This window comes from Brienomyrus brachyistius, chromosome 22 (assembly GCF_023856365.1).
Source record: "Brienomyrus brachyistius isolate T26 chromosome 22, BBRACH_0.4, whole genome shotgun sequence".
In the NCBI taxonomy this organism is placed as follows: domain Eukaryota; kingdom Metazoa; phylum Chordata; class Actinopteri; order Osteoglossiformes; family Mormyridae; genus Brienomyrus; species Brienomyrus brachyistius.
The window spans coordinates 6,158,002-6,177,965 of record NC_064554.1 but is presented as its reverse complement, the minus strand read 5'-3'; the positions used below and the strand labels follow the sequence as shown (position 1 = coordinate 6,177,965).

General features: G+C 48.7%; 1 protein-coding gene across 5 annotated transcripts in view; it reads right to left on the bottom strand.

Annotated features, from left to right (window-relative positions):
• shank1 (SH3 and multiple ankyrin repeat domains 1) overlaps positions 1-19,964 on the bottom strand; it is a 64,872-nt gene that overhangs the window by 36,855 nt on the left and 8,053 nt on the right. For 2 of the 5 annotated variants that reach the window (XM_048990361.1, XM_048990363.1), the window contains exon 2: positions 2,677-3,210. In XM_048990361.1, the coding sequence (XP_048846318.1) occupies positions 2,677-3,210 (534 nt within the window). The other 3 variants (XM_048990364.1, XM_048990365.1, XM_048990362.1) reach the window with 3 other exon arrangements.

The window sequence follows — 19,964 nt, the reverse complement described above, 5'->3', positions numbered from 1 at the left end:
CGTCTCTATGCTGCAGGGCACCAGTCACAGGACACTGCTCATGGACTAGGCATCTCTATGCTGCAGGGCACCAGTCACAGGACACTGATCACGGACTAGGTATCTCTATGCTGCAGGGCACCAGTCACAGGACACTGCTCACGGACTAGGTATCTCTATGCTGAAGGGCACCAGTCACAGGACACTGCTCACGGACTAGGTATCTCTATGCTGCAGGGCACCAGTCACAGGACACTGCTCACGGACTAGGTATCTCTATGCTGCAGGGCACCAGTCACAGGACACTAGTTCCACGCGTTTCCAGTGCAAAAAACTGGCCCTGGGCCAGGAAAAACGGCTCCAGCACAGCACCAGAGAAAAGCTGATCACCATAATGTCAGCGAAAGTGGGATGGGCTATCACCTCCAAACCCGGAAAATTCAATCCATAACCGATATATCACCGGTGCTGATAGTGGAACAACTTGCCAGCTTCTAAGGAGAATAAAGTTAATGGATTGAAATTAATAGATTGACCACATCAAATAATAAATTGTAAATATTTTGCAGGTCGAATAAATAAAATATTGTGGCGCTCAATGATGAAGAGATCATGAGGCAGAAAACCAAATAAAATTTTTAGCAGACACTTCTATTGCATGATCCTTGAAAGGGCAGCAGTATAACTCACTTACACACACAGGCGGGGAACCTTTACGGAGACAAAAGAGGATACAGGCAACACAAACAGAGCACAACAAGTCATACTCTGAAAGCTTTTTTTTTGGTTCAGCAGCTTATAAAAACTTAAAATACAAAAAGATAAAAAAAATGGAATACAAATAAACCTTACTCTCACTTCCACCTTGTAACATTTCCATTTTGTTCTTTTTTGAAACCAGTGGAAAGGTGGGCAGGTTCTCAAAAGGCACCAAGCGGGAACCAGCCCAGCGACAACAACAGCACCAGCACCGGCTCCACGTTGATGGAAACAAGGCCTCTGTGGTGCAGGACACTGCTCACAGGATGCTGCTCATTTACTGGGCGCCGCTGTAGAGCAGTGCGCTGCTCATAGACCAGGGCGTCTCTGTAGTGCAGGACGCTGGTCACAGGATGCTGGTCACAGGACGCTACTCATGTACTGGGCGTCGCTGTGGAGCAGTGCGCTGCTCATAGACCAGGGCATCTCTGTAGTGCTGGACGCTGGTCACAGGACGCTGGTCACAGGACGCTGCTCATGTACTGGGGGTCGCTGTGGAGCAGTGCGCTGGTCATAGACCAGGGCGTCTCTGTAGTGCAGGACGCTGGTCACAGGACGCTGGTCACAGGACGCTGGTCACAGGACGCTGCTCATGTACTGGGCATCGCTGTGGAGCAGTGCGCCACTCATAGACCAGGGCGTCTCTGTAGTGCAGGACACTGGTCACAGGATGCTGGTCACAGGACGCTGCTCATGTACTGGGCATCGCTGTGGAGCAGTGCGCCACTCATAGACCAGGGCGTCTCTGTAGTGCAGGACACTGGTCACAGGATGCTGGTCACAGGACGTTGCTCACGTACTGGGCATCGCTGTGGAGCAGTGCGCTGCTCATAGACCAGGGCATCTCTGTAGTGCAGGACGCTGGTCACAGGACGCTGGTCACAGGACACTGCTCATGTACTGGCCATTGCTGTGGAGCAGTGCTCTGCTCATAGACCAGGGCGTCTCTGTAGTCCAGGACGCTGGTCACAGGACGCTGCTCATGTACTGGGCGTTGCTGTGGAGCAGTGCGCTGCTCATAGACCAGGGTGTCTCTGTAGTGCAGGACACTGGTCACAGGTCGCTGGTCACAGGACGCTGGTCACAGGGCGCTGCTCATGTACTGGGCGTCGCTGTGGAGCAGTGCGCTGCTCGTAGACCAGGGCGTCTCTGTAGTGCAGGACGCTGGTCACAGGACGCTGGTCACAGGGCACTGCTCGCGGACCGGAAGTCTCTGCATTGCAGGACTCTGGTCACAGGACCCTGTTCACTGACCAGACTTATATCAAGCAGCCTTCATTCATTTGCTACAAGAGTGTCATTGGTCAAAACCGTAGCACTCTGCATCGTGCTGCATGAGACTACTGTGCTGTACCACTGCCGTCGCCGTGGTTACTGCCCTTGTTCTGAGGAGCAGTTTAGGATGTGCAAAACCATGGCTCATCTTGTGGACTGAATGTGTTTGATCTGGATAAACTCACAGCCCAGAATCATAGATGAAAAGCTGTGTCTGATCACGCAAATAATCCAAATATATAGGGACATTCCAACACACTTTTTATTGAAGCGACTTTGCATAGATGTGCACGGTAGTACTGCCAGAAGGTCTAATCTTTTGATTAATCTATAATGACAGCTAATCATGTGACCAAGCTCGCATAATGTAATTATAATGTGATGAAGCACAGATACTGAGGGAATGTATGTTTAATTCGGATGCTCCCAACCTGGACCTCATTCACTACACTTTGATCATCACTCAGCAGTCCGGTCACTTTCAATTGTTGGTCAAATGCATCATTTCACTCAACAGAATTGTGTCACTTCCTTGTCCACTTCTGACACGATACCAGGAAGTACACTGATGTCAAAAGCATCATGTATGGCCTGGTGCTCAGGTTCAATGTGTTGTGTTTGTGGGCCTACTCAGAATGCACTAGGGGAGAAAGGCAGACTGACCGTCTGTTTGATGTCAGGGATCCCGATGCGAAACACCATCATGGAGATCTGCGTGTCGTCAGATGGCACCATACTGCCGCTGCGCTCACGCGGGCGCCTCTGTTGCTGTGTCTGATTGGCTGGCTGCTGGTGGCTGCCTCCCGGGTTTGAGGAGTAGGGATTGGGTGCGATTCCTGGATTGCTGGATCGCCGCTGTCTGTCTGCAGGCTGTCGGCTAGTCATGTTGCCTGACTGCCTGCCTCTGCGTGAGTGCCCGCCTCCATCTCCATCTTCTTCATCTATTTCTTCTTCCTCTTCCCCTTCTAGCTCTCCATTTTCTTCATCTTCTCCTTCCTCATCCCTGTCATCTTCTTCTCTGTCCTCTTCCTCCTCTTCCTCTTCCTCTTCTTCCTCGTCTTCTGCCCCAGGGTATAAGTGTTGACTGTTTCCCAGCATCCTTTGCTGTTCCTCGTCACTGGAGAGGGGGCTGAGTGGCATTGTCATGGTGACAGGGCGGGTGGCGCCAGTGGCAATGGCATCATTCCCAGAGACACGCTGAAGAAAAAAGGATGGAAGAAAGAAGTCAGAGAAGAAGGAGAGTGGAGGAGAGGAGGCAAATTCATGAACTAATTGCACCAAGTCAGAAGCGCAACAAAAATGAGAATAATCAGGGTCACATGCTCCATCGCAGCTTTACTGCTGCAATCTGGGTGCAGTGGACAGTTTGCTGTACACTGGATCTTTAATCTGGTCCTTATGCATGATGCCATTTCTCTAAAGATCAAGTGAACACGCTCTCTATTCTGCACTGCACCATAATAAATATTTGTTTAGTATTTAGTAAAATATTTAGTCTTTGTAGGGAGAGAGCCACAGATACACTAAAGTACTAATTAGGCCAGTTAAGCTAATGAAGACCAAGATACACGTAGACATATTCCACAGCGAATCGCCACAAAGAACCAACATTGCCCATCCTTCAAAGAAAAAATGAGGGAAGAAACAGTTAAGGGAGTCCCTTCAGCAAAATCGCACACTGGCACACATACTCACACACAGGGATTTGATCTGAATCTCCTATTTAGCTAAATGAATGATTAACTCCATGTCAACAAAACTCAAAAACAACAAAGCTGATCCATCTGTTGCCCCCCCCACCCCCGAATCCCCTGAAATGAATTCCCCAGAAAGGGCTGATGATCAGGCTGTCCAACACAGACATCCATCCTTTTGCAAACTGTGGACACCAGCATAGAAAGAGACAGACAAGGATTCTGTCACCTTGATGACCAACGATAGGGTTCCCAGACTCATACAGTTACGAAGAGTGGTAAAGTTAAACATACAAGGGGAGAGTGTGGACAGGCAGAGGACAGGTAGGTCAGTACGCAGCTGAAGAAATGACTGAAAGGGATAACAGCGCACACTGCTGACTAATGACAGTGGGGTAAAAGAAAACGCATGAGGGAAGAGATCGGGGGCAGACGGGGGGAGAGTATGGATCAGGAAAGAGAGAGAGGATCAGCAACACTCTAACTCTGACCCTGGGGAGGGACCCCTGCTCTACCTGGGTTAGGAGCCCTGCCCAATAACCAGGATGGATGGATGGAAAACAGAAAGGAGGAGAAGGAAAAAGGAGACAGTGAGAATGAGGAACTCAGAAGGAGACAGTGATAGAGGGACTGAGAGAGGAGGACAGAGACTGAGAGACAATGAGATTGAGGAGCTCAGAAAGGAGGAGAGAGAGCAGACCTGAGAGACGAGGAGAAAAATTGGGAGACAGTGAGAGAGACAGTTCCAAGATGGCGGCGCGCATAGATGCAGCAGCTCGATGATCTCCTTTTTTGGTGTTTTCTTTATATTATATTCGTGTGATTGCACCAATTGGACTGCTAATATTTTGTTGAACTCCATACAATGACAATAAGGGATCTGAATCTGAGAGGAGGACAGAGGAAAGAGAGGGGGAAAGAGAAAGGAAGAGAGAGATTAAGAGAGAGAGAAGAGGTCGGGAAGAAGCAAACTGAAAGAGAGAGGGACAGAGTGGAGAAGAGAGGCTGAGAGACAGAGAGAGATAGATGAAGGAAGGAGACAGAGAGGGGGAGGAGAGAGACAGAGACAAAAGAAGAGAAGGCATTGGACAGAAGTAGACCGAAAGAGAGGGACTGGGAGAAAAGGAGAGGGAGTGAGAGACTGAGAGTGAGGAACTGAGAAAAAAGAGACAGAGCGAGGGACAGAAGAGGAAGAGAGAGGCAGACAGAGAGAAGAGACTGGAAAGATATAGGCAGAAAGAAAGGGACAGAGAGAAGAGGAAAGAGGAAGCGAAGGGGGTAGGGAAATGACACTTGCTGTGAGAAGGAATAAAGAACAAGAAAAAGCTGACAGCGGAAAGGAATTCGGGATGAGAGGATTAGCAGAGAGTGCGGCCTGAAGGTGCCGAGAAGCCGGGGGGGTGGTTCAGGTGCCGGTGGCTGTTCAGGTGCCTGGGAGTGACGAGCCTGTTCCCGGTAGTGACCCCCAGGCAACCTGCATCGACACCCCATACCTGCCAGTGACTGAGCCCCTCCCTCCCTCTCTGTGCGTCCATGTCACCTTGTCACTGCTCATGTCATTCCCCCCGTGGCTCTTCAGCATTAATTCACAGAGCACAAAGTCCTTTTATGTGTTTAGAAGTGTGTGTGTTCTGTATAAATTGCATTGTGGGGACCAAATGTCACCACAGTGTGGTAAAACCATGTTATTTTGACGTTGCGGGGACAATTTTTTTATTCCCCACCAAGGGAAACTCAATTTTATAAAAATCTGCGACTGCACTCAAAAAAGTAAAAATACCAAAAGGCTGGTTAGTTAGTTAGTCAGGGCTTGGTAGGGGTTAAGGTGATTGCTGGGATTAGGGTTATGCTCTTAGAAATGAATCCCCACAAAGGCATGACTACAAACAAGTGTGTGTATGTATTTGTGTGTGTCTGACTGTTTGAATGTGTGCGCATGTGTTTGTATCTGTCGGTGTAAGTGAATGTGTGTGTGAGTGAGTGTGTGTCTGTGAGTGTGTTGCGTGTGTTTGTGCGAGTGTGTCTGTGTGAGTGTGTGTTCCTGAGAGTATGTGTGTTTGCGTGTGCCTGTGTGCGTGTGTCTGTGTGAGTGTGTGTATGTACTATCCTTACTTGTACATTTACCATACATGCTTCTGTCAGAGTCTCTTCCTTCCTCTCCCTCAACCACCACTCCAATTCCAACAGGGATCACATACGCACTCCTATCCCTCTCATTCCCTCTCTCCCTGTCTCTCTATGTAGGACAGAGCATGTATTTAGATAGATATTTTCAGTGACTTGGTCCCCTGGAAATTTCACTGGGAAACTTCCAAGGAACAGATCGGCCCACTTTCACGCAGCAAAACTGGAGCGGACAGTATCTGTCTCTCCCTTCCAATCTGCCCTCTCGCTCAGGCCACATGCCCAAACCTCAGGGCCATGTGAGATGAGGGAGAGGGCTCTGTGTGAAGCTCTGCTCATAGATCCAGCAAGCGACCGATCACTCGGGGCAATACCCACGGCGACACAAAAATCAGCCATGGTCTTCCAGACACAGCGGCCTATGGGTCCCCCACCAGAACACCCGCAGAACCTGCCAACACTGCTCTGAAGTGAAGACCCGATCTTGCACACTCCAAAGGACAACCTGCCAAGGTCCTGCTGTCCGACTCCTCCACAATCATAAAGGGTTTTCAGAAGTGTTAAGATAGAAGCGCAGGTTGCTGTTAACAGAACATTAAAGACAGATTCTGAGATTTGATGTTCTTTTGTTTCTATAGAAGTGTAACACCAGCTCCAGCGGAAATATAGAGCAAGTGCATAAATATTTTAGAAATAAGGACACGGCAATGCTGTCTAGAGTATTTCTGTTGTACTAAATGAGACCAAGTGAATCTGGGAGGTTCACATTTTCACAGGAGCATTTTACCAAACTGCTTGCTTTATATCCTGCATGTTTTAACCTGACAGGGCTGCAATGCTGCACTTAAAGAACCATTTCAGGATGTAGAAGCTGCTTTTTGCCAACGACACAAATAGACGGCTTAATGAAGTCAGCACAGATCTGGACTACTATGTTACAATTTGTATGTAAGACCCAGTGCTTTAGAGACAGAGACAAACTCAGGAACAATGATAGAGGGACAGGGCTGGAAATAATAGAGTGGAAGAGATTATGGAATTATTAAAAAAAGGATTTGGCAAAGAAAGAGCTCTGCCCATCAAGGCATGACAGACAGAGCGATGACTGTCCATTAAGACGTGACAGACATAGAGAAAGGACTTGGTGGATGTAACATACACAGATATGACTCGTTCATGACAGACAGAGGGAGAAGACTTTGTCTTTGAAGATGTGATATACACAGATATGATTCTTTCTATCAGTATGTGACTGACACAGATAGATGACTCTGTCCAGGAGGATTTGACAGACACTGAGAGATGACTCTGTCCAGTAGGATGTGACAAACACTGAGAGATGACTCTGTCCAGTAGGATGTGACAGACACTGAGATGTGACTCTGTCCGGGAGGATGTGACAGACACTGAGAGTTGACTCTGTCCGGGAGGATGTGACAGACACTGAGAGATGACTCTGTCCAGGAGGATGTGACAGACACTGAGATGTGACTCTGTCCGGGAGGATGTGACAGACACTGAGAGTTGACTCTGTCCAGGAGGATGTGACAGACACTGAGAGATGACTCTGTCCAGGAGGATGTGACAGACACTGAGAGATGACTCTGTCCAGTAGGATGTGACAGACACTGAGAGATGACTCTGTCCGGGAGTATCTGACAGACACTGAGAGATGACTCTGTCCAGTAGGATGTGACAGACACTGAGAGATGACTCTGTCCAGTAGAATGTGACAGACACTGAGAGTTGACTCTGTCCAGGAGGATGTGACAGACACTGAGAGATGACTCTGTCTGGGAGGATCTGACAGACACTGAGAGATGACTCTGTCCAGTAGGATGTGACAGACACTGAGAGATGACTCTGTCCGGGAGGATGTGACAGACACTGAGAGATGACTCTGTCCGGGAGGATCTGAAGCACTGAGAGATGACTCTGTCCAGTAGAATGTGACAGACACTGAGGGATGACTCTGTTTTGGAGGTTGGGACAGACAGTGAGAGATGACTCTGTCTTGGACGATGTGACATAGATAGATATGATTCTTTCTATTAGACCATGACAGACAGAGAGAGATGACTCGGCCCATTCGGACATGACAGACCCAAAGAGGTGACTGTCTTAGAGGATGTGATTTACACAGATATGACTCTTTCTGTTTGGCTGTGACAGACACTGAGAGATGACTCTGTCCAGTAGGATGTGACAAGCACTGAGAGATGACTCTGTCTTGGAGGATGTGACATACATAGATATGGTTCTTTCTATTAGAACATGACAGACAGAGAGAGATGACTCTGTCCATTAGGATGTGACAAAACATAAATAAACAGCATCCTGGGAAAGAGTATCACCCACAGATCGAGTTCCACAGAATAACTCAGCTGCTGAAGCATCCAATTGGCAGCCAGTAATGCAATAAAACTGGAAGTAAGTAGTGAAAACTGGATGGAAGTGGTGTTTTGAAAGAGGAGAGCTGACAGAATCTCTGTACCATGTGCAGAGAGATTAGAAAAAGAAGGTGTCCATTTTATAATGTAGGCTTTTAGCTTTATCACTTTATATAAAAAGTAAGTGGATTTTTTTTTCTTTTAAAAATCTAAGGCTGAAATTTATGAATAATAATCTGTGACTATTTATATTAAAGTTTACATTTGCCTACACACATCAAGGCACACAGGCACACAGACACTCACTCGGTGGGTGGATTTGCAGAAGATATTTTGCTTAGAGGAGTTGCAGAGCTTGAAGGGGGCAGAGAGGGAAGCTGTCAGGCAGCTTTGGGGGGGGGGGGGGGGGGGGGAACAGCCAGGCCGCCACCTACCCGTGTGTAACCTGAAAGGAGAGGAGCTAAGAGTCACAGCCGGAGCACAGCGTATCACAGTGCGTCTGCCACACACAGAGAAACGGCGCCGTCATACTCGCCACTGCCTGCCCGCCTCTGGGCTTTCCACCAACATCAAGCATTTCAGTGCAGCTATTCGGCACTTCGACATCAAGTGCAACTGCTGATGCAAACTCTAGGCAAAACATTCTCTGCACATATATCTGAATATGTGTATGTAAAACATGAATGCACATATTTATTTGCCATTTTATTAAGTACGACTGCACATTAACTCAAGCAGCCTGCTCCTTCAAAGAACAAATCGTGTGGTTTGCAACTAAACATATACAGAATATAGACAGGGTCAAGAGGTTCACTGACTGTGTGGCGGAGCATTAAGATGATTAAGATGTGTGATAGAAGTGATTTTAAACATGGTGTGATTGTTGGTGTCAGACATGATTGTTCCAGAATCTCAGATCCAGCCGCCCTCCTTGGAATTTCATGTACTATAGTGTCTATAGTTTACAGAGTATGGTGTGATGGGCAAAAAAAGCATTCAATCGGCAGAACTTCTGTGGATGAAAGCACCTCATTAATGATGGAGGTCAGAGGAGAATGAGCAGAGTCGCTAAGGCTAACAGGAAGTGCAATAACAGCAGCATTGTGCACGAAGGCTTCTCAGGACATACAGCTCAATCTTTAAAGACAAAGGTGCCTCCTACCTGATATGCAGGGGTACCTACTAAAGTGGCCACTGAGTCTATGTTTCTGCATATTCCTCATGTATAAACTCACGTCTACAAAACTGTATTTTCTGACATGTAAAATTTACAAGGCTTATAAAAAAATAACTTTAATGAGTACAATGTTTTAATGGCAACAGTAGTCTGCTAGTCATTATGTGGGATTAAAGGCCCAAAGCCCCTTTTCTGGAACGCTGACACCAAAATGATCAAGAGCTACCGGCACTGTCATTCTGCCTGTGAATTTCAAGTGTGCAGGACAAATGTGTGGCTGCATCATCGGCCCAAATGAAGCACAATGTCAGTGGACTCCCCTTCTCTTGTATCTTCCTCTTAATGTCCCACATTTCACTGCCTGGTTGCCTCATGTGCCCCAGCCTCCGTTTACCCATCTCTGTCTCTCTGAGCTGCTCAGAAAACTATGAGTCATGGACAAAAGTAAGAACAATACAGGCCACAGTCACGTGAGCACTGCTGTGAGGTTGAGTGGAGTTTGTTTGTGTATGTGTTGCGTATTTGGGTGGCAAATAGTGAGAACGTTTCCTGATAGACTCCTCAGAACAGATGGGGACAAATGTGCCCAAACACTTGATTTTAATATGACCAAGATTTTAAAACTGCCAAAATATTTTCCTATTTGGACTGAATGAATGCGAGTGATTTTCCTGTTAGGCATAAATGTGAGAGCCCTTCCTGTTTGGACTGAATGTGAGAGCCCTTCCTGTTTGGACTGAATGTGAGAGCCCTTCCTGTTTGGACTGAATGTGAGAGCCCTTCCTGTTTGGACTGAATGTTAGAGCCCTTCCTGTTTAGACTGAATGTGAGAGCCCTTCCTGTTTGGACTGAATGTGAGAGCCCTTCCTGTTTAGACTGAATGTGAGAGCCCTTCCTGTTTGGACTGAATGTGAGAGCCCTTCCTGTTTGGACTGAATGTGAGAGCCCTTCCTGTTTGGACTGAATGTTATAGCCCTTCCTGTTTGGACTGAATGTTAGAGCCCTTCCTGTTTGGACTGAATGTTATAGCCCTTCCTGTTTGAACTGAATGATAGTCTTCAGCTACCTATCAAATGAGCACTTCCCCAAAAAATTCACTTTTTCTGACTCTAAATTTGCATTGGCGACTGCCTGTGTTTGATGGGGATTTGGGTCATAAATCCTTCTCCAGTGAGGTCTCAGAAGTGAATGCCGTAAGCAATCCAGATAGGGGTGCAGGGTGGCTTACTGCCTGCTCATTTCAGCCATGACTTCATTTCAAGATCTGGCTTGAAACTCTGTTCTGCCAGGAAAACAGAGCTAAACTCAAGGCAAGAGTTATTAGCATTAGCATTAGCTGAGACTGCCAGATGGGCGGATTTGGCCGACTGCTGTTTATTGATTCAGTCTTCTCCATATAGCTTTTGATATTGTTTTGTAGTGTTGAGTTTAGCTTGTTCTAAATTCATGGTGCTGCTCCACCCCCCAGGTGGCACAACCCCACACCCACAACATCCCAACAGATGTCCTCCAGACTGAAGCTGTATACTCTCTGCCTCCCAAATTGTCCCAAAACCTTCTTCCTGAGCTCTGACTGGATTCTCAGGAGCAGAAAAAGTCTGAGAGTGACTTATAAAGCACACAAAAATTTAGGAGCAAAACTGCAAGCTGAGAGATACAACACTGCCACATCCTACAATTACCGGTTTGTCTTAAAGACTTACAGAGTATTAATAGTCCATCTCCTCTATACCTATTGAAATGACATCTGTTAACTGTAACATATACTAATCAGGTCAGTTTCCTAAGTCTGCTCATTGCAGTGCCTTGCTGGTTCTGTTAGGTGTCCCTCAGGATCGACCAAATATGAAAGATTTTGACTGATAGCACGAAGGACTGGATTAAGTCCTACTGAGTTGAACCCATGTGGTATCACCCATAAATAAATGCATGGCTGTCTTCCTAAACTTTCACATAAAACACGTTGCCCTGTTATCTGGACACAAAGAGGAAATTGATATCAGAGCTGGCAGTTTCTTAATATGATCCTCATATACGAACACAATAATAATAAGATTTGTACAACTATGACCTATAACCTGAAACTGATCTGAAAATATTAAATTGGTGCTTATTAGTGTCATTAACTGTCATGGTTATTGTTGGATGTTTTAATAATTATCCCAGAATGCTACTTTTTAAATGTATAGCATAAAATTCTTTGACAGAAAGGATTTACCAACCACAGTACTTTCATCAATATTTTTGCTAAATCTAGCTCTCATCAAAAAAAAAAATCTGCATCTTCATGTTCATGATTTTGTCTCTAGAGAAATGGATGGGGTGTGACCCTGGGCCCCTCCCCACTCAGATAGCTGATCAACATGTGGCCCCTGTCTGCCTGAGCTTTGGAAATAGGTTCCATCAGGAAAGATAAAAGCCAGAGTAAAGCATCCACTGCTGGCTAAGTCCGTGTAACCCAGAAGCTGCTCCAGTGAAGGCAGTTGACAGGGCCGAAGAAAACTAACTCTGTCCCCTAGCAGACAACACATTCATAAATGGCACCATCACAGGACTGTGGTAACACTGTTCCGGCCAGCCACCTCATACAGAAATGACACCATTATATGACCGTGGTAACACTGCCCCCTGCCCGCCACCTCATACGAAAATGGCACCATCACAGGACCGCGGTAACACTGTCCCGACCAGTCGCCTCATACAGAAATGAGACCATCACAGGACCGCGGAAACGCTGTCCCGACCAGTCGCCTCATACAGAAATGAGACCATCACAGGACCGCGGAAACGCTGTCCCGACCAGTCGCCTCATACAGAAATGAGACCATCACAGGACCGCGGTAACGCTGTCCCGACCAGTCGCCTCATACAGAAATGAGACCATCACAGGACAGCGGTAACGCTGTCCCGACCAGTCGCCTCATACAGAAATGACGCCATCACAGGACCGCCGTAAAGCTGTCCCGAGTAGTCGCCTCATGCAGAAATGAGACCATCACAGGACCGCGGTAACGCTGTCCCGACCAGTCGCCTCATACAGAAATGAGACCATCACAGGACCGCGGAAACGCTGTCCCGACCAGTCACCTCATACAGAAATGAGACCATCACAGGACCGCGGAAACGCTGTCCCGACCAGTCGCCTCATACAGAAATGACGCCATCACAGGACCGCCGTAACGGTGTCCCGAGTAGTCGCCTCATGCAGAAATGAGACCATCACAGGACCGCGGTAACGCTGTCCCGACCAGTCGCCTCATACAGAAATGACGCCATCACAGGACCGCCGTAAAGCTGTCCCGAGTAGTCGCCTCATGCAGAAATGAGACCATCACAGGACCGCGGTAACGCTGTCCCGACCAATCGCCTCATACAGAAATGACGCCATCACAGGACCGCGGTAACACTGTCCCGACCAGTCGTCTCATACAGAAATGACGCCATCACAGGACCGCGGTAACGCTGTCCCGACCAGTCGCCTCATACAGAAATGACACCATCACAGGACCGCGGTAACGCTGTCCCAACCAGTCGCCTTATACAGAAATGACACCATCACAGGACCGCGGTAACGCTGTCTCGACCAGTCGCCTCATACAGAAATGACGCCATCACAGGACCGCGGTAACGCTGTCCCAACCAGTCGCCTTATACAGAAATGACACCATCACAGGACCGCGGTAACGCTGTCCCGACCAGTCGCCTCATACAGAAATGACACCATCACAGGACAGCGGTAACGCTGTCTCGACCAGTCGCCTCATACAGAAATGAGACCATCACAGGACCGCGGTAACGCTGTCCCGACCAGTCGCCTCATACAGAAATGAGACCATCACAGGACCGCGGAAACGCTGTCCCGACCAGTCACCTCATACAGAAATGAGACCATCACAGGACCGCGGAAACGCTGTCCCGACCAGTCGCCTCATACAGAAATGACGCCATCACAGGACCGCCATAACGGTGTCCCGAGTAGTCGCCTCATGCAGAAATGAGACCATCACAGGACCGCGGTAACGCTGTCCCGACCAGTCGCCTCATACAGAAATGACGCCATCACAGGACCGCCGTAAAGCTGTCCCGAGTAGTCGCCTCATACAGAAATGACGCCATCACAGGACAGCGGTAACGCTGTCTCGACCAGTCGCCTCATACAGAAATGAGACCATCACAGGACCGCGGTAACGCTGTCCCGACCAGTCGCCTCATACAGAAATGAGACCATCACAGGACCGCGGAAACGCTGTCCCGACCAGTCACCTCATACAGAAATGAGACCATCACAGGACCGCGGAAACGCTGTCCCGACCAGTCGCCTCATACAGAAATGACGCCATCACAGGACCGCCATAACGGTGTCCCGAGTAGTCGCCTCATGCAGAAATGAGACCATCACAGGACCGCGGTAACGCTGTCCCGACCAGTCGCCTCATACAGAAATGACGCCATCACAGGACCGCCGTAAAGCTGTCCCGAGTAGTCGCCTCATGCAGAAATGAGACCATCACAGGACCGTGGTAACGCTGGCCCGACCAGTCGCCTCATACAGAAATGACGCCATCACAGGACCGCCGTAAAGCTGTCCCGAGTAGTCGCCTCATGCAGAAATGAGACCATCACAGGACAGCGGTAACGCTGTCCCGACCAATCGCCTCATACAGAAATGACGCCATCACAGGACCGCGGTAACGCTGTCCCGACCAGTCGTCTCATACAGAAATGACGCCATCACAGGACCGCGGTAACGCTGTCCCGACCAGTCGCCTCATACAGAAATGACACCATCACAGGACCGCGGTAACGCTGTCCCAACCAGTCGCCTTATACAGAAATGACACCATCACAGGACCGCGGTAACGCTGTCTCGACCAGTCGCCTCATACAGAAATGACACCATCACAGGACCGCGGTAACGCTGTCCCGACCAGTCGCCTCATACAGAAATGACACCATCACAGGACCGCGGTAACGCTGTCCCGACCAGTCGCCTCATACAGAAATGACACCATCACAGGACCGCGGTAACGCTGTTCTGACCAGTCGCCTCATACAGAAGTGAGACCATCACAGGACCGCGGTAACGCTGTTCTGCCCAGTCGCCTCATACAGAAATGACACCATCACAGGACCGCGGTAACGCTGTCCCGACCAGTCGCCTCATACAGAAATGACACCATCACAGGACCGCGGTAACGCTGTCCCGACCAGTCGCCTCATACAGAAATGACACCATCACAGGACCGCGGTAACGCTGTTCTGCCCAGTCGCCTCATACAGAAATGACACCATCACAGGACCGCGGTAACGCTGTCCCGACCAGTCGCCTCATACAGAAATGACACCATCACAGGACCGTGGTAATGCTGTTCTGCCCAGTCGCCTCATACAGAAATGACACCATCACAGGACCGCGGTAACGCTGTCCCGACCAGTCGCCTCATACAGAAATGAGACCATCACAGGACCGCCGTAAAGCTGTCCCGACCAGTCGCCTCATACAGAAATGACACCATCACAGGACCGCGGTAACGCTGTCCCGACCAGTCGCCTCATACAGAAATGAGACCATCACAGGACAGCGGTAACGCTGTCCCGACCAGTCGCCTCATACAGAAATGACACCATCACAGGACCGTGGTAATGCTGTTCTGCCCAGTCGCCTCATACAGAAATGAGACCATCACAGGACCGCCGTAAAGCTGTCCCGACCAGTCGCCTCATACAGAAATGACACCATCACAGGACCGCGGTAACGCTGTCCCGACCAGTCGCCTCATACAGAAATGAGACCATCACAGGACAGCGGTAACGCTGTCCCGACCAGTCGCCTCATACAGAAATGACACCATCACAGGACCGTGGTAATGCTGTTCTGCCCAGTCGCCTCATACAGAAATGACACCATCACAGGACCGCGGTAACGCTGTCCCGACCAGTCGCCTCATACAGAAATGACACCATCACAGAACCGCGGTAACCATCTCCTGGCCAAAAGGCCTGGGCTAAAATCACCCTGAAAACCAGTTTTTGGGTGCAATGTTCACAAACAGCAGAGAAAAGCCATATCCCAGGTTCTCACTGGAAGAAGCAGCATCAACACAACTTCTGCTGACTGATGTCCAGCACAACGTCATAATTTGGAAGGGAGAAATGCATCAGTATCTAAAGAGTGAAGCATTAGCATGTAGCAGTTTCCACAGCAGAGGCCTCTTTCCAGGAATGTTGTCATCAACAGCGAATCTCGCCACCTACACAGCACATCCCTAAAGAAGATCCTGGGGCACAGAACAAAGTATCCTGTGTACCAAACACAATGACGGAGCATTTGGTGCTGAAAACACCCCACCAGGTGATACGCAGGGTACAGGAGATCGTTTAGGTCACAGCTTTGAGACTCTCTCATGAATCATTTCTGATGTGGGGACCGATCACCAGATTGGGAATGAGGAAGAGTGGGATCAGGAGATAGAGAGAGTAATTGGGAGACAGAGAGCGTGAAAGAAAGTAACCAGAAGGCAGCATTAAAGTTCCTCGGCAATATAAATCTGTCGCGTCGATAAAGCCAAATGAAACTGAAAATACAGTGAAACTGATCAGAACCCCTGAGGAAGAGGGGGACAGGAAGCTGTGTACAAACGATGAGTTTAGAGAATGAAAAAAGAGAGAAGGACATAGACAGGGAACGACTGCTGAAATAGGCCACAGCACATGGGACATGCCATGTCCCAGATCAGTCGTTCACCTCAGGAGGAGGGGAAGGATAGAGAGTCGGAGTGAGGGGCTGAACACATGAGGTGTGGGGTCTGGACAACGAGCGAGCAACGGGCAAAGGGTCGAACCGCGCCATCAAACAGGAGGCTCGGCAAACAGAGACACCCACGTCAGTGAGTGATACCCTACAGACAGAGATTTCCCAGCAAGTCTAATTTCAGCTGAAAACACTCACTCAGATTCAGCTGGCAGTTACGGTGTCTTACGTAAGCGGCGCTCGCGTGTGCAGCCAAAGGAATTCATTTGTCAAAATGTGTTAAAATTAACCTGTTGCACAAAAAATACATTATATCACCAGTTCATCATTCCAAGGAAACGAAGATGACTGGAGCACAGTGGAGAATGGTGAGCTGTGGCGTGACATGGTACACAGGCCCTCACCCAGTTAGGATGGTCTGGGAGAGTCATAAGTACTGCAAGACCAAAAAGGACAGGGGCGAGGGTCCTGCAGGCATGGGGGCGTGTCAGATGCAGGAATACTGTTCCTATTTGCTCAGCTCGGACTGCTTCATTGCCCCTGCATTCTCAAAGGATGGATGGATGGCCTCTTCACCTGTTTCTTCAGCCTTCTCCCTCTTTATCAGCAGACTGGAGATATAAATAACAGCACCCACCATCGCTATGACCTCTCCTCCCTGTACCAGCCAGATTCTGACAGCAAGCACCCATCCTGGCCACGGGGAGAGCAGCAGAAGACATGTGATGGACAGGCAGGCATTACTAACAGATACAGACATAATGGATGGGCTCTTATGGGCAGTCTGTAAGAAGCACATGGCCAGATTAGTGCCGCTTTGCAGTGCTGCCGCCAGTGCCCGCCTGCCCACGTGCTGCTCTGTGTGTTCATGTCAGTGGGAAGCAGTCCTGGCCCCAGTAGCTGCTCATGTCCTTTAGCGAACAGCCCGCTTCAGTGACTGGCCCCCTTTAACAAATAGGCCCCCTTTAGTGAAAAGGCCCCCTTGAGTGAGCAACCTGCTTTAGCAAAAAGGCTCCTTTTAGCGAACAGCCCCCTTTGGCGAACAGTTCCCTTTAGCAAACAGCCCGCTTTAGTGAATGGCCCCCGTTAGCGAACAGCTCGCTTTAGCAAAAAGGCCCCCTTTAGCAAACAGTCTGTTTAGCAAACGGCCCACTTTAGCGAGCGGCCCCCTTTAGCGAACGGCCCACTTTAGCGAACGGCCCACTTTAGATAACGGCCCACTTTAGCTAACGGTCCCCTTTAGTGTATGACTGACTTTAGAGAACAGATCCCATTAGTGAACGTCTCTCTTTTGCCAAAGGTTCCCTTCAGAGAATGACACTCTTTAGCGAACGGCTCCCTCTGCTGTCCCATGTGTCTCTGCTTGTCCCTCACACTCTGTGTCTTCGTCCAGTCGCTTCAGAAAGCCACGCTGCTGTCCACTCATGCCCGCATCCATCCCTGGTCACTCTCTTGTCATTCCTCTGAGTATTCACAGAGGCATGCGTTGCTCTGTCCTGCTCTCAAACACCCTGCCCCACATCTGCTCGCGACCGGGCACATGCAAATGAATGTTGCAGTTTGTCCACCTCTGTGGTTCCCTCTCTCCCCGTTTACAGTGGGTTTCCCCCACCCATCTTTACTGCTTTGCCTCCACACTCCTCCATCTCCCTACGTAAAGCTTCCTCCTCCTTCACTTGCCCATCTAGCCACCCATCCGTCATTTCTTCTCTTTCAGCCACAAGCAAAGCAAAGGTTACGTCTCTTACTGTGTACACTCTTCTTCTTCTGTTTGCTCTCTTTCTGCTTGCAGATCCTTCTTCCCTTTAATAGAGGGACACAGAAGGGGAGAGAATGCCCAGCCACTGCCAGTTGCAAAAATGAGAGAGGGAGAAAGAAGAGGCAGTTCAAAAGCCTGATGAAAGACAAAACGCTACAATCATTTTGCTGCTAAAAATGACATTCTTGCGTATATTTCTGCCTGTCACAGGGTATCCTTGGCTCTGTCTTCCAGTAACATCAGTAGTAACAGTTCTTTTTCCCCCGCTCTGACCATTAGTCTTTCTCTCCTCCTCTCTCCCTCCCTCCCTCTCTCTCTCTCTCCCTCGCCGCCTCTCCACAGCAGCATGTTGAAACAGCCTCGGTTGTCTCTCTCTTTGCGCTGGTTGGACCGCCAGTCTGCTGCTCTCTCCTCCCCCTTTCTCTCTCTTCCATTCTCAGCGCTGATGCCCCTCCCCCTACCTTCCTGTCCCCCTATCTCTCGTTCTCTCCATCAGCTTCAGATGCAGGCCATACTATTCCCTTCCTCGCCGCTCCTCTTTGATGGTGAGCTGAGTTGTAGACTTAGCAGGGATGAGAGTCTGTTTCTGGCAGAGCTTGACTGAAGATGGAGGGTGACGGAAGATTAGAGGCACAGAGTTGCACACGATGCAGAAACAGTGCCAGACAGACAAAACAGCTGTACACAGAGCTAGTATGTCTACCCTGAATTTACATACAGCACTTACTCATCTTATTTTTAGTCCGTGATCGTCAGTTATTGTAGAAGTAGCTTCTCCACACGTAAGTTACCATCAAACACAGAGCACAAGCTACATGATGGATAGCATGTATACCACCTGCAAAAGCCAGGCCGCCTTGTCAGATCCTCCCCGCCTGGAACACGCAGCCAAATGGGGGCAAGATGGCGGCACATAAGCTCAGGTAAGTGGAGGCCCAACCGGACAGTTAGAATCGCTCCACATAAAGTAGAGCTGCATCACTTGTGGAAACAAGCACTTCGAACCATAAAAAAGGACAAAGTTCTGGCTGTTTTCACAGCCTCGGCCCCTCCTGAGCATTCGATGAAGCACCAGCTGTAGTAACTGTCAGAGCAGGAGGGAACACGCTTTAGCTATTTTTCATGTTCACATGTTAGAGATTCCTGCACAACCTTCCATATATTACATATTAAATTTTACTTGAGTATATTCATCCATCTTCCAAACACATGTCCTATTCCAAAGCTAACGCAGCACTAGAAATGTGTATAGAGGATGCCAGTCTATCACTGGGCACTCTTATTCTCCATGGGTAGGATATTTGGATATTTAAACACACCATCTAGCTTAAGTACATGTCAGTGGTCTACAGGAGGGGTGTCAAATTCCATTCCTGGGGGGCTGGAGCCCTGTGTAGCTTAGTTCTTCCTCTCTTGCACCACAAATGATTCAGCTCAAGAGCTGTGTGATAATTAGCACAAGGAGGTGCAAGGAGTTGAATTGGGTGTTAAATGAGAGGAATCCCAGAAATGTGCAGTGCTCCGGCCCTCCAGGACTAGAGTTTGACACCCCTGCTCTATAGAAAGAAACTAGAGTTCATGAAACAGTAGGAGAACATACAAACCACAGATGTGAGGCAGCTGTGCTCCTGAGAATTTACTTCATCGGTTCAGTTTGGAAGATAAATGAATGTGTGTATGTCAACAGCTCAACAAAAGGACATTGATGACCTGCCTGCATTCCCCACAATACAGGTGAGGAGAAATGTTTGGCAGATGGAACATGAAAAAGTATGTGCAAGTATATGCCTTACATATAGTCAGGCGCCACAGCGGGGGTCCATGTGATTTTAATGGAGCTGGAAACTTTCTATCACCTAGTAACGTTGTTGCACAATGCATTACATTTTGAGTGATACTGGTGTAAAACCTACTGCACCTACTGCAGTCCAATAAAAGTGTAGCGCATACAATTATTTACAGTACATAATACTATATAATGATAATGACTGTTACAGGTTTATGCATTTACTATACCGTACTTTTTACTGTTATTTAGGCTACACCATTCAGCCTA